This window comes from Salvelinus alpinus, chromosome 19 (genome assembly GCF_045679555.1).
Source record: "Salvelinus alpinus chromosome 19, SLU_Salpinus.1, whole genome shotgun sequence".
In the NCBI taxonomy this organism is placed as follows: domain Eukaryota; kingdom Metazoa; phylum Chordata; class Actinopteri; order Salmoniformes; family Salmonidae; genus Salvelinus; species Salvelinus alpinus.
In genome coordinates this window covers 52,505,878-52,520,607 of record NC_092104.1, presented here as the reverse complement: position 1 = coordinate 52,520,607, position 14,730 = coordinate 52,505,878, and the positions used below count along the sequence as shown (strand labels likewise).

Below are 14,730 nucleotides of genomic sequence, written 5' to 3'. Positions count from 1 at the left end.
TTTGCCAAAACATTTCAAAGTACTTTTGTAATACAGCTTAAGGTATTTGTAAACGTTAATAATCGATCAAATTGAAGACAGGTCAATCTGTTTTCAATACAGGATATCAACAAACTCACGGAACATTTCATTTCTTGCCCAAATCTCAAACATAAACAAACGACGTCACTCCACTTCCGGGTTAATATCGTTTTCACCTCACTATGAAAAAACCTTAACCATTTTCCATACAATGGCGACATCCAGTGGAAGCAGTAGAAACTGCGCATTTACTGATTAGAATTCTGGTTTGCCCAACACAATCCATTGAACATAGAGGAACTGAACAATAAAAAAGTTAGTCCTCAGGGTTTTGACTGCTATATAAGTTCTGTTATACTTACAGATATGATTCAAACTGTTTTAGAAACTTCAGAGTGTTTTCTATCCAAATCTACTAATTATATGCATATCTTATATTCTGGGGATGAGTAGCACGAAGTTGAAATTGCGCACGCTATTTTTCCCTAAGTGAAAACTCTGCACCCTATCCTAGAGAAGTTAACTGCCTTGTTCAGGGGCAGAACGACAGATTTTTACCTTGTCAGCTCAGGGATTCAATCTTGCAACCTTACGGTTAACTAGTCCAACGCTCTAACCACCTGCCTCACGAGGAGCCCGCCTGTTACGCGAATGCAGTAAGAAGCCACGGTAAGTTGCTAGCTAGCATTAAACCTATCTTATAAAAAAACAATCATTCAATCATAATCACTAGTTATAACTACACATGGTTGATGATATTACTAGTTTATCTAGCGTGTCCTGTGTTGCATATAATCGATGCAGTGCGCATTCGCGAAAAAGGTGTACCAAACCATAAACATCAATGCCTTTCTTAAAATCAATACACAGAAGTATATATTTTTAAACCTGCATATTTAGCTAAAAGAAATCCAGGTTAGCAGGCAATATTAACCAGGTGAAATTCTGTCACTTCTCTTGCGTTCATTGCACGCAGAGTCAGGGTATATGCAACAGTTTGTGCCGCCTGGCTCATTGCGAACTAATTTGCCAGAATTTTACGTAATTATGACATAACATTGAAGGTTGTGCAATGTAACAGGAATATTTAGACTTATGGATGCCACCCGTTAGATACGGAACGGTTCCGTATTTCACTGAAAGAATAAACGTTTTGTTTTCAAGATGATAGTTTCCGGATTCGACCATATTACTGACTCAAGGCTCGTATTTCTTTGTGTTATTATGTTATAATTAAGTCTATGATTTGATAGAGCAGTCTGACTGAGCGATGGTAGGCACCAGCAGGCTCGTAAGCATTCATTCAAACAGCACTTTCGTGCGTTTTGACAGCAGCTCTTCCCTGCGCTGTTTATGACTACAAGCCTATCAACTCCCGAGATTAGGCTGGTGTAACCGATGTGAAATGGCTAGCTAGTTAGCGGGGTGCGTGCTAATAGCGTTTCAAACGTCACTCGCTCTGAGACTTGGAGTAGTTGTTCCCCTTGCTCTGCATGGGTAACGCTGCTTCGAGGGTGGCTGTTGTCGATGTGTTCCTGGTTCGAGCCCAGGTAGGGGCGAGGAGAGGGACGGAAGCTATACTGTTACACTGGCAATACTAAAGTGCCGATAAGAACATCCAATAGTCAAAGGTATATGAAATACAAAATGGTATAGAGAGAAATAGTCCTATAATTCCTATAATAACTACAACCTAAAACTTCTTACCTGGGAATATTGAGACTCATGTTAAAAGGAACCACCAGCTTTCATATGTTCTCATGTTCTGAGCAAGGAACTTAAACGTTAGCTTTCTTACATGGCACATATTGCACTTTTACTTTCTTCTCCAACACTTTGTTTTTGCATTATTTAAACCAAAATTGATTTTATTTATGTATTATATTAAGTTAAAATGAGTGTTCATTCACTATTGTTGTAATTGTCATTATTACAAAAAAATAATAATAATCGGCCGATTAATCGGTATCGGCGGTTTATGGTCATCCAATAATCGGTATCGGTGTTGAAAAATCATAAACGGTCGACCTCAAATAAAGAGGGACATTATCAAACAAAACGAACATTTGTGTAACATGGAGTCTTGGGAGTGCAACCATATGAACATCAAAGGAAAGTGATACATTTTATCGTTATTTCTGACTTTTGTTACTCCTACTTGGCTGGTTACTGTTTGTAATGATTTGTCTGCTGGGCGCTGTTCAGATAATCGCATGGTTTGTATGCATGTTTATTATGAGAATTTCTGTTTTGTTGAGTTTCACGCTCTGCAATTTCACCGGATGTTGTTTGAGACAGTGGATTACTGAACAAAACGCGCTAACAAAACAGAGGTTTTTGGATATAAAGAGGGACTTTACCGAACAAAACGAGCTCTGTCCTCAGATAATCGCATGGTATTCTTTCGCCGTAAAGTATTTTTGAAATCTAACACGGCGGCTGGATTAACAAGATACGCTTTATTTTGATGTATTGCCCTTGTGATTTTATGAAAGTTAAATATTTATAGCAATTTAATTAGAATTTGGCACTCTGCAATTTCACCGGATGTTGTCGAGGTGGACTGTTCCATAAGAAGTTAACGGTAATATTCTCTGCCTCCGTCATCCTTACAATCACATACCTCTTTCACTCCACGGGGAGGTGAGTTGAGTGTAGCGGGGTGTTGCATTCCCTCCAAGAAACGTACGTAACACCTTTTCAGATTGCCAACATACCGGTCTCGATTCCGATTCTTTCTCCATGTTTCTTTGATATCAGCATCAGTGATCTCTCCCCAGCGGTTGTCTTTTTCATGCTTGTCCGAATACAACCGTAACTAAAGGTTGTAAAGGTTCTCGTATTCTCACCAGCTCGCACAGACACCCAAAACTGGACATGCATAATTGTGTGCAGCAAATCGAGAAAAAAGGTTGCTAGTAGAAGGTCCATCTCTTCCATGTTTATACTAGAAGGGATGTGATGTAGACATAGGGGTGGGACTTCAGTTAACTCACTCAATACTGCCCCCCGGAGCATATTACAAGGAGTCGCTCATTTCGTGAAGAAAAACATTGCAGCACTGCGCTAAGCTCCGTCTGCCCTGTTTGTGTATTGTTTGTCGACCCCTTGAGTTTAGAGAGCCAAGAATTACATCCCAAATGGCAACATTCCCTATATAGTGCAATACTTAGATCAAGGCCCATATGGCTCTGGTCAATAGTGCACCATGTAAGGAATACGGTAACATTTCGGACACAACCATGACGTTAATCTTCCTCTTTCAGATAATAGGCCAACTTGCCATCCGCTAAGCCCGATTCTAGTATATCGTTAATACTATGTATTAACATAGCCATTGTAAGCAAAAACTCACCTCTAATGCAGATAACCATCTATTGAGGTGATATGCAAGAGCTATTTGACATTGTACTGTATATGGACAACCCAGAGCAATGTTATTATGCAAGAAGACAAAGGATATTGGATTAATTAAAAGTTCATCATGTTCCTAAACACCAGTCAAAACCACAATAGTTTGTGCCAAGTAGTCTGTTGCAGACTAGTGGTAAAGTGGAGGCACCAACTTCACTGCAAATTACTGCTGAGCTCTAACAGCGGTTAGTGTGGTCAGACGTGATGTAAAACATCTTAAATTAAACACTCAAGTAGAACAGCCCATTTATCATTCTGTATAACAGAGAGGAGAAAAGCTTTCCAAAACACACCCTGGCACTGGAAATATAATATGGAATTTGTCTGAAGGATGGTGGGAAATGTAAGTAACAATATGAATAAGTAACAATATGAATAAGCCCCCTCCCATCTTGCCTGTGTGAGTCGGGAGCACTCAACCCAGCCCTCCAGCTCCCAACTGACGGGCCAGCTGTCTGAGAGCTGTTAAACGAAATGTCGGTTATTAAAGCACTGTTTGTGAAGGATCACCTTGATCTTGCCCTGGACCAAGGGTTTGTAAATGTTTTCGCTCAGGCCAGCTTTGGGCAACATCCCACGTGCCACATCTATTTTTCTATTGGCACAAGCACTGTTAACACGCATCTTGTTGGTGGGGAGAATGTGCAGTTTCAAGCTAATTTTCTTGCAATTCTATACTTTTTGCCACATCTAATGTGTATTCATGTGATATGAGTGACTCAAACATTACTATAAAATATATGAGATAAGAAACCTAGCATGGTTTAGTTGATTAGACATTTCTGAGAAGTTATAAATGGCTCTCCAAGGTATGACAAGAGAAACTGATGCACTACCAATTTCGATATTACATTGTACTATTAAAATTTCAAGAGTTGAAAGCCGAAAGTTGAAAAGCTGGGATGTGGGGGGGGCACAGTTTGGGAACCACTGCCCTAGACCTTCTACAATTTGCATACCGCCCAACAGATCCACGGATGACACAATTGCCATCGCACTGCACACTTCCCTATCCCATCTGGACAAGAGGAATACTCATGTAAAAATGCTGTTCAACTACAGCTCAGCCTTCAACACCAAAGTGCCCTCCAAGCTCATCACTAAGCTTGGGGTCCTGGGTCTGGACCCTACAAGGGTGCGTGCTCAGCCCCCTCCTGTACTCTCAGTTCACCCATGACTGCATGGCCACACACCTCAAATGCAATCCAGTTTGCAGATGACAACAATGACGAGACAGCCTACAAGGAGTAGGTGAGGGCCCTGGCGGAGTGGTGCCAGGAAAAAATAAATAAAAATCTACTCTTCAGTTAACTTCTTTGGGACTAAGGGGGCAGTATTGAGTAGCTTGGATGAAAAGGTGCCCAGAGTAAACTGCCTGCTACTCAGGCCCAAAAGCTAGAATATGCATATAATTAGTAGATTTGGATAGAAAACACTGAAGTTTCCAAAACTGTTTGAATGATGTCTGTGAGTATAACAGAACTCATATGGCAGGCAAAACCTGAGAAAAAATCCAACCAGGAAGTGAGAAATCTGAGGTTTGTAGGTTTTCAAGTCTTTGCCTATCCAATATAGTGTCTATGGGGTCATATTGCACTTCCACTAGATGTCAACAGTCTTTAGAACATTGTTTCAGGCTTCTACCATGAAGGGGGAAGAGAATGAGATCTGTTTCAACCAGGTGTCTTGCAGAGTGCCATGAGCTCAGTCAGGCGCGCCCCCGTGAGAGGTAGCTGCGTTCCATCGCATTTCTACAGACAAAGGAATTCTCCGGTTGAAACATTTTGAAGATTTATGTTAAAAACATCCTAAAGATTGATTCTATACATCGTTTGACATGTTTCTACAAAATGTAATATAACTGACTTTTCATCTGGCCTGCGCATCGTGAATTTGGATTTGTGAACTAAACGTGAACAAAAAGGAGGTATTTGGACATAAATGATAGACTTCATCGAACAAAACAAACATTTATTGTGGAACTGGGATTCCTGGGAGTGCATTCTGATGAAGATCATCAAAGGTAAGTGAATATTTATAATGCTTTTTCTGACTTCTGTTGACTCCACAACATGGCGGGTATCTGTATGCCTTGTTTTGGTCTCTGAGCGCTGTACTCAGATTATTGCATGGTGTGTTTTTTCAGTAAAGCTTTTTTGAAATCTGACACAGCGGTTGCATTAAGGAGAAGTATATTTATAATTCCATGTATAACACTTGTATTTTCATCAAGGTTTATGATGAGTATTTCTGTAAATTGATGTGGCTCTCTGCAAAAATCACCGGATGTTTTGGAAGCAAAACATTACTGAACATAACGCGCAAATGTAAACTGAGATTTTTGGATATAAATATGAACTTTATCGAACAAAACATACATGTATTATGTAACATGAAGTCCTATGAGTGTCATCTGATGATCATCAAAGGTTAGTGATTAATTTTTGTTCTATCTGCTTTTTGCGACTCCTCTTTTTGGCTGTAGAAATGGCTGTTTTTCTGTGACTAGGTGCTGACCTAACATAATCGCATGGTATGCTTTCGTCGTAAATCCTTTTTGAAATCGGACACTGTGGTGGGATTAACAAGTTTATCTTTAAAATGCAATAAATGCAAATTAATTACTTAAAAATCATACAATGTGATTTTCTGGATTTTGGTTTTAGATTCCGTCTCTCACAGTTGAAGTGTACCTATGATAAAAAATTACAGACCTCTACATGCTTTGTAAGTAGGAAAACCTGCAAAATCGTCAATGTATCAAATACTTGTTCTCCCCACTGTATATACACAGATTCTTTTATTAGTTATACTATTTTGATATTGATTACTGCACTGTTGGATAGAGCTTGAACTTGAAAAATAAAGTCTAATAAAAACATAGAAATATACACAAATGGAGATATTTTATTATTTCATAGAAATTTCCTATTGATGTCTACCCAATGTGGACCTGACTGAGACAATGGGATGTTTTGGCAATTGAATGTTCCCTATTTTTGGCTTTGGAAAAAAATAGAAACCCAAAACCGTTATTATTTTAATAACCAAAGCACTAATCGCAATGGCACAGAGGACTGGCTCTGGTCTATACTGCCGACCTGCATTCAGGCTAAAGGCTAGCCTAATAATAGCAGAACAGGCAGACCGTGGTCAGAGATCACAGCAATCCTATGACAACGCTCCAGTAGCTAGCTATAAATACACAAACTGGGATCCCAGCAATGTGACCTTGCTGTCAAACAGGTGCCTATGCTGCTGTACATAATTAACCTGGCTTTCCTAAATTCATTATATTATGTAAACTGGTAACGTTTAAAACCATCAAAGAATTACTCAAAGCTACAATTGGTGTGTGCACGGAGTAAGAGTAAGTTAAATGTTAAATGGCAGCAGAACTCATTCTGGAGCAATTGCTTTTGCCACAGGACTGTAATGTTCGAGTAGTGAGAATGTTTCATAGGCAGTATTGGTTAATAACCGTGTTTTTTGGGGGGGGCATTAACAAAACATTAAAAACCCTTGTAACGCATGGGCATATTTGGGGATGCAGTCTACAAATACTTTGCCACTTGGTATTGCAAGCGGTTTTTAAAATAACCAAAGAAAAACGCCTCTGAATCATGTCTATGATAATTAGACCATCATACATGTTAACAATGCTGCATTCTCTGCACTGTAACTGCCCATGAATTTCACACCACAAAAAAAGAGAACCCCCAGAGACAGGAGAGAGAAGGAACATCTCCCTCTATAGGAGGTAGATGTCCCTCCAGCACCCCAATATTCTGGAAGTAAAGGGCCTTACCTTATGCACACTCTTGGGGTCCTCTAACCATGAATAGTACATCTCCTCCACGTAATTAGAGCTCGTTCCATTGAGGAAAGGCTCTGCAGCCACAGGTGAAGTGTAGCATCTGACTGGCTGAAACGTCTTTGGTACGGCCGCAGGCCTCTGCTGTGAAAAGGTCTGAGAGACAGTCAGTGGCCGCAGCCGGGCAGCACAAGTCCTTAAGCGGTGCATCGCAGTCCTTTAGCACACACACAACTCGCCTGTCTCTCCAAAACAACCACAGAGCAGGTTTGAGACTACTTTCACTTCAACCAAACTGCAGTCAAATGATCCACTGGAAACCTATTTCTCCAGAGGGCATTTGATTTCCACTTGTCAGCGGTCTGTTTCCTGACCTGCAAAAGATTGAGAGGTTGTGTGAATATATAGGCAATGATAACAGAGAGGAAAAGGGACAGCCCGATACTTAAAATAAAACAGGGCAAAGCCAACTTTGATTGATGTCACTGCCAGTACAATTCTTTACACCAAGGTTCAGCAACCTTTTCTTGCATGAGAGCTACTTTTAAAACATGAAACGTCACAAGCTAGTGTTTTTTATAGCCTTCAAATAGTCCCATTCTTCTGCTTTACCCTGCAACTCTTCCCCGGGTCCTTGGTGTACAAGAGTGTTGTGTCAATATACACCTAGTAAAATAAATGGTTAATAAATGTTTTTCTCTCAATATTACAATTATTCAGAGAAACAACGAAATTGGAAAAAATATGAAAAAACAATGCATGTAGCCTCCTTTCAGAATTGCATGGCAAGCTACTCATAGGTGGGCTGCGAGCTACTGGAAGCTCACGATCTACCTGTTGGAGACCCCTGCTATATATACACACACACACACACACACACAGAGAGAGAGTAATAAACTGTCAAAATTTAAATTGCATCATTTGTTTTAAGGGCATGAGAGTACAGTTTAATGAGGGCTGGGTTAAAGCCCCAAAACATCTCATGACTGAAACTTAAGTTCATCTCAGATGGGTAAAAAAAAATATATATAAAAAATAAAAAAAAATTAAGTGGCCTTGGGGGCCACACCGGATTTTCTAAATTCAAACGGTAGGCCACACAGATTTTTTTTATGACCAATTTGTTTATCAAAATTGATTTGCGGGCCAGAAAAAGGCTAGTCGTTTGAAAATATATAGGTCCATTATACAGTGTACAAAACCTTATCACCTGATATTTCCATGACAGACTGACCAGGTGAATCCAGGTGAAAGCTATGATCCGCTTCAATCAGTATCGAAGAAAGGTAGAAGGCTTGAGACAATTGAGACATGGATTGATTATGTGTGCCATTCAAAGGGTGAATGGGCAAGACAAAATACTTAAGTGCCTTTGAACGGGTTATGGTAAGTAGGTGCCAGGCGCACCGGTAAGTGTCAAGAACTGCAACGCTGCTGGGTTTTTCACAATCAACAATATCCCGTGTATCAAATGGTCCACCGCCCAAAGAACATTCAGCCAACTTGAAAACTGGGACGCAGTCCCTGTGGAATGCCCCAAGAAATTGAGGCTGTTCTGAGACAAAAAGGGAGGTGCAACTCAATATTAAGGTGTTCAGTATAATTTCTAGACTTTATCTAGTTTTAGACGTTCAAGTGTGGCCTCGAGTTTTACAACCCCCCCCCCCCAAAAAAAAAATATGTACTTCAAAACTTCAATTAAATGCAGTCTCAAATAGCCACCTGTCCCTTTTAATAGCCGGACAATGGCACACATTTCAGCAAATAAACAATGGCTCTAAATGAATTGTTTACAAGGATACCATTAACTGTTTAAGGTTTAATGTTTGATTTGTTACATTAAATAATTCAGTAATGACTCAGAAAAATGGCAATCAGTTTTTAATCGCCATTAAGAAACGGCTAGCCATTGGCTGCTAACAACTGAGAACTGTTAACTGGCAAGTACAAAAAGTAAAAACAGCAAATGTATCCAACATATTTGTAGTCACTGTATGAATATGGGACCAAATACTTCACTTTTTACTAGGGGTGTGCCGAGTAGTAGGACAAAACGAGTATCGTAACAGATATGGGCAATTTTCTGGATATTATTATGATCGTTTGACATGTTTCTACGAACTGTAATATGACTTTTCGCCTGGACTTGCCCGCGCCTCCTGAGTTTGGATTTGTGTACTAAACGCACTAACAAAAAGGAGGTATTTGGACATAAATGATAGACTTCATCGAACAAAACAAACATTTATTGTGGAACTGGGATTCCTGGGAGTGCATTCTGATGAAGATCATCAAAGGTAAGTGAATATTTATAATGCTATTTCTGACTTCTGTTGACTCCACAACATGGCAGGTATCTGTATGGGTTGTTTTGGTCTCTGAGCGCTGTACTCAGATTATTGCATGGTGTGCTTTTTCGAAATCTGATACAGCGGTTGCATTAACTTCTTTGGGGTAGGGGGCAGTATTTTCACATCCGGATGAAAAGCGTGCCCAGAGTAAACGGCCTGTTACTCAGCCATAAAAGCTAGAATGTGCATATTATTAGTAGATTTGGATAGAATACACTCTGAAGTTTCTAAAACTGTTTGAATGATGTCTGAGTATAACAGAACTCATATGGCTGGCAAAAACCTGAGTAAAATCCAACCAGGAAGTGGGAAATCTGAGGTTGGTCGATATTCAACTCTGCCCCTATTGAAGATAGTGGGATATTGGTCATTTTGCACTTCCTAAAGCTTCCACTAGATGTCAACAGTCTTTAGAGCCTTGTCTGACGCTTCTACTGTGAAGTGGGGCCGAATGAAGGGATTGAGTACGGTCTACCATGAGCTGAACATGCGCTGACCATGCGCGTTCATGTGAGAGCGAGCTCTGTTCCATCGCACTTCTGAAGACAAAGGAATTCTCCAGTTGGAACATTATTGAAGAATTATGTTAAAAACATCCTAAAGATTGACTCAATACTTTGTTTGTCATGTTTTTACAGGCTGTAATATAACTTTTTTTTACTTTGCGTCCGTACTTTCCGCTGGACTTGAACGTGCGTCGTGAGTTTGGAAAGTGTACTGGACGCTAAAACAACAAGGAGGAATTTGGACATATGGACATTATCGAACAAAACAAACATTTATTGTGGAACTGGGATTCCTGGGAGTGCATTCTGATGAAGATCATCAAAGGTAAGTGAATGTTTATAATGTTATTTCTGACTTATGTTGACTGCACAATATGGCGGATATATTTTTTCTTGATTGGGCTCTGAGCGCCGACCTCAGATTATTGCATGGTTTGCTTTTTCCGTAAAGCTTTTTTGAAATCTGACACAGCGGTTGCATTAAGGAGAAGTGCATCTAAAGTTCCATGCATAACACTTGTACTTTCATCAACAATAATGAGTATTTCTGTAAATTGATGTGGCTCGCTGCAAAATCACCAGATGTTTTGGAACTACTGAACGTAACGCGCCAATGTAAACTCAGATTTTTGATATAAATATGAACTTTATCGAACAAAACATACATGTATTGTGTAACATGAAGTCCTATGAGTGTCATCTGATGGAGATCAAAGGTTAGTGATTAATTTGATCTATATTTCTGCTTTTTGTGAATCCTCTCTTTGGCTGGAAAAATTGCTGTGTTATTCTGTGAATAGGCACTCACCTAACATAATCGTTTGGTTTGCTTTCGTCGTAAAGCCTTTTTCAAATCGGACACTGTGGCTGGATTTACAACAAGTGTATCTTTAAAATGGGGTAAAATACATGTATGTTTGAGGAATTGTAATTATGGGATTTCTGTTGTTTTGAATTTGGTGCCGTGCAATTTCACTGGCTGTTGGCGAGGTGGGACGCTACGCCCCACATATCCCAGAGAGGTTAACACCCTTACTCTTACGATAAGTGCCATGGGATCTTTAGTGACCACAGTCAGGACACCCGTTTTTAACGTCCCATCCGAAAGACAGTACCCTACACAGGACAATGTCCCCAATCACTGCCCTGGGGCATTGGAATATTTTTTTATAGACCAACGGGTGCCTCCTACTGGCCCTCCAACACCACTTCCAGCAGCATCTGGTCTCCCATCCAGGGACTGGCCAGGACCAACCCTGCTTAGCTTTAAAAGCAAGCCAGCAGCTGGATTTAACTGTATCAGTAGTCAAAGTGAGTTGGGAGAAAACTGAAATAATGCCCATTTCTAGTTTAATTTTCAAGCGTAGAAAGTAGATTTTAGTGGAAATGGTAAACCTGGGTGTGACATACCTAAGTGTATTGATAGCATGCAATTTGTGACCTATTTCAGGAAGCTAGGCGTATGTCACTACTTCACAGAAGGCATTAGAATGTTTTTAAAAAATGATCAGGAACATATGAAATTTCCTGTGCCTCAATAACAAACTTGCATGCCATCTGTAAATACAAATAAAATTGTTAAATTACTAGTTGGTTTAGCCACGGAAAAAGCCAGGAACTTTCCCGATAGCCATGATTGGCTGAGAATTAATGGGCTGGACATGAGATTAGTTCAGATTGGTTGACACCACGGGCAAAAAAAAGCATTAATCCATGGATATGGTAAGAGTCTAGCTACATTTTCAGATATTATGTTTCTAATTTCGTCAGAAAGTCATTTTCATTGCACGTTAAAGTGTAATGTTAGCTAGCCAGCGAATGTTAGCTTGTTGGCTCGCTAGATAACACCACGTGTATGATCTTTGTCTTAATATTATTTGTATCTCAGAAATCCCATTTGCATTGCTAGTTATAGCATAATGTTAGCTAGCTAACATTGAACATAGTTGGTTAGCTTTTGCTGCAGATTCATACTACAGCATTTCATGCATGGTGACTAGCTATGATAAACCATCTGTACTGTATCTATGGGTTGGGAGTTTGGTTCATTATTCATCTTGCAGGCAATTTTTGTGGGGTGAAATACTCTGAATTCTGCATTAACACAACCCCTAAATTCAACATGCTATTTAATCCAAGTAAGTGGCCGAATTAATAAGGTGCCAGGGCATAATATTGTGTTAGCTTTCTGCCGTGTTTGACAAGTCTTCTCTCCCCTGTTCTCGGAGTAGAGCAGGCCTGTTGCCCTAGGGCAGGGCTGTCCAACCCTGTTCCTGGAGAGCTATCCAACCCTGTTCCTGGAGAGCTATCCTACTGTAGGTTTTCAATCCAACCCCAGTTGTAACCAACCTGATTCAGCTTTTCAAGCAGCTAATTATTAGAATCAGGTGCACTAGATGAGGGTTGGAGTGAAAACCTACAGGATGGTAGATCTCCAGGAACAGGGTTGGACAGCCCTGCCCTAGGGACTCCAGACAGACAACGTGTAGCCTACACATGCTGCTCCACAGCCAGTACTGTTCATTTGCACAATGTCTCTTGTTCACATTCGCTTGTAAATGTCCAAACTCACCAAAAATGACATTCGGTAGCTCCCCCACACATATATAAACTTTATGAGTTGTGCAACGTATATCCCGAGTGGCGCAGCGGTCTAAGGCACTGCATCATCCGGCCGTGATAGGGAGTCCCATTGGGCTGCACACAATTTGCCCAGCGTCATCCGGGTTTGGCCGTCATTGTAAATAAGACTGTTCTTAACTGACTTGGATAGTTAAATAATGATTAAATAAATACAAAAAAATGAGACAGTATGAAAATCTGAATACAGTCCAACCCTAGAGGCTATGTTTTTTGTGCATTCGTGGACAAGTGTGGGCATGCTGTGGTGTGTACTGTGCATAGTATGGGGGTGCTGCAGGACCCCCTGAAAAATCGGAATGAAAAAAAAATATATATATATATATCACCAAAGTAGTGCACTGGGCGTTTACTACTACTACTTCTGTAGTATCCGCACGGATATAGTTTTGTTGCCCGCGCTACAGACGGCTATCAGCATGAGATTTGTCACTAGCCGCTTACCAATGAAAGTCGCTGGAGGGGTCTGAAAACTCGCTAAAAATAGCAGCAATGGCCGCTACGCCTGTTTTGATCTTGCATTCATACTTTAAATGTTCTCATTCCCACCTAATGTGAAGCCGCCTAAAATTGCTTTTCTAAAAGAGCCCATTGGTTCTCTAAATGAAATCCCGCATGAAAACAGGACCAAATGTCAAAAACTTTGTTCATACAAGACATGGGTTTCCGACTCGCAAAACACAATGTTCTAACGTCAGTTAACAAACAAGCATATTTTGAATTCTAACAGTTGGTTTGTAGTTTCTATACTTATTTAGATACCTTTAGTCAAATGATATACTAAGCCGGGCGAGGGGCCTGCTTCAATGACATGATTCTCTCGCACACACAAGATAGCTAACGGAGCGAATTAACGTTAGCTGGCTAGTTATCCAACTAACGTTATCTATCTTTTAGCCGCTAACTATCTGCTAGATAACATAGATATCGACCATTACTTACCACAAACCATTGAAACGTGTGAATGTTGTTTTTTTTACTGTTAATTAGGAACAAAGTTCCCAAGAATTGCTGGCTAGCCAACTCTCGAGAAACCAGAACTGGGTGGGTATAATTTGTGGAACGTTCCAATAGGAATCTGTTCCAAAAACGTCGTAAACAACGCATACAACGTTGTATAGCGGCAGAGTAAGATACCAGGTAGGGAGTGAGCAATTTTGTTGAGTTTTTCCACTCACCACGTTTATTCCGAAAAATGTCTAACCTCACACTGGTAGCCTATGGACAAACATTAAGAATAAACTACGTGGTGAGTTGATGCCTATTCGGCAGCTAGTTAGCTAGGTGAATTGACCATGCTACGTTGTATGCATTGTTTGTTGACATCCTTGTTATTTACGCAGTTTTGGGAACAGATTCCTGTTGGAACGTTCCCCAAATTATACCCACCCACCAGAACTAGCTAACGTTACTTCGTCGCAGCGACTGACAATGCCCCTCGTTGAAGCAAAATTGTATAAACTTCACAAAATCACCTACTTTCAATATCAAGTCGTTTGAAGATTGAATATGACGCTAATCCAGTGGCTCCTAAATTACCTCTTTCTCGTTGCCCTCTGTGTCCTGAATGAAAATGACAGCTAAGCACACACAAAAGCAACAGCGATATGTGTAGGAGCCTGCTTCTTCTTCTATGGTATAAATGCTTCCTCTTCGATGGGGTTTATTGGTGCAATTACCGCCACCAGCTGGACGGGGTATTGAATAAGAAACAAAAACTGCGGGAAAGGGGGAAAACGACATCATACAAAATTAAACACTTCAACTAACAAAACCCATACTACTTCAATCACAGTCCACTCCAAAATACACCCATACACACGCTCAAGGTCCTGTGATGGCAGAGCATTCAACAACAGGATTTCTTTCAAGGCCTCGGCTGTGAAATCACAAAGACCCCAAAAACGTTCAGCTGCATTCACAATAATTCCAATTGTCTTAGACTTCTCCTCCGCTTGTACTGTACAGTTTATGACCATTGCAA

The 14,730-nt window shown here is 40.3% G+C and overlaps 1 protein-coding gene across 5 annotated transcripts in view; it reads right to left on the bottom strand.

The window, feature by feature from the left end:
* LOC139545814 (2-oxoglutarate dehydrogenase complex component E1) overlaps positions 1-14,379 on the bottom strand; it is a 115,638-nt gene extending 101,259 nt beyond the window's left edge. For 3 of the 5 annotated variants that reach the window (XM_071354029.1, XM_071354025.1, XM_071354028.1), the window contains exons 1-2: positions 14,226-14,379; positions 7,244-7,623 (exon numbers count right to left, since the gene is read on the bottom strand). In XM_071354029.1, the coding sequence (XP_071210130.1) occupies positions 7,244-7,459 (216 nt within the window). In that variant the 5' untranslated portion in view covers positions 7,460-7,623; positions 14,226-14,379. Of the gene's footprint in view, positions 1-7,243; positions 7,624-13,688; positions 13,793-14,225 lie in introns of those variants that run through there. The other 2 variants (XM_071354026.1, XM_071354027.1) reach the window with 2 other exon arrangements.
* Between the last annotated feature and the right edge of the window lie 351 nt (positions 14,380-14,730).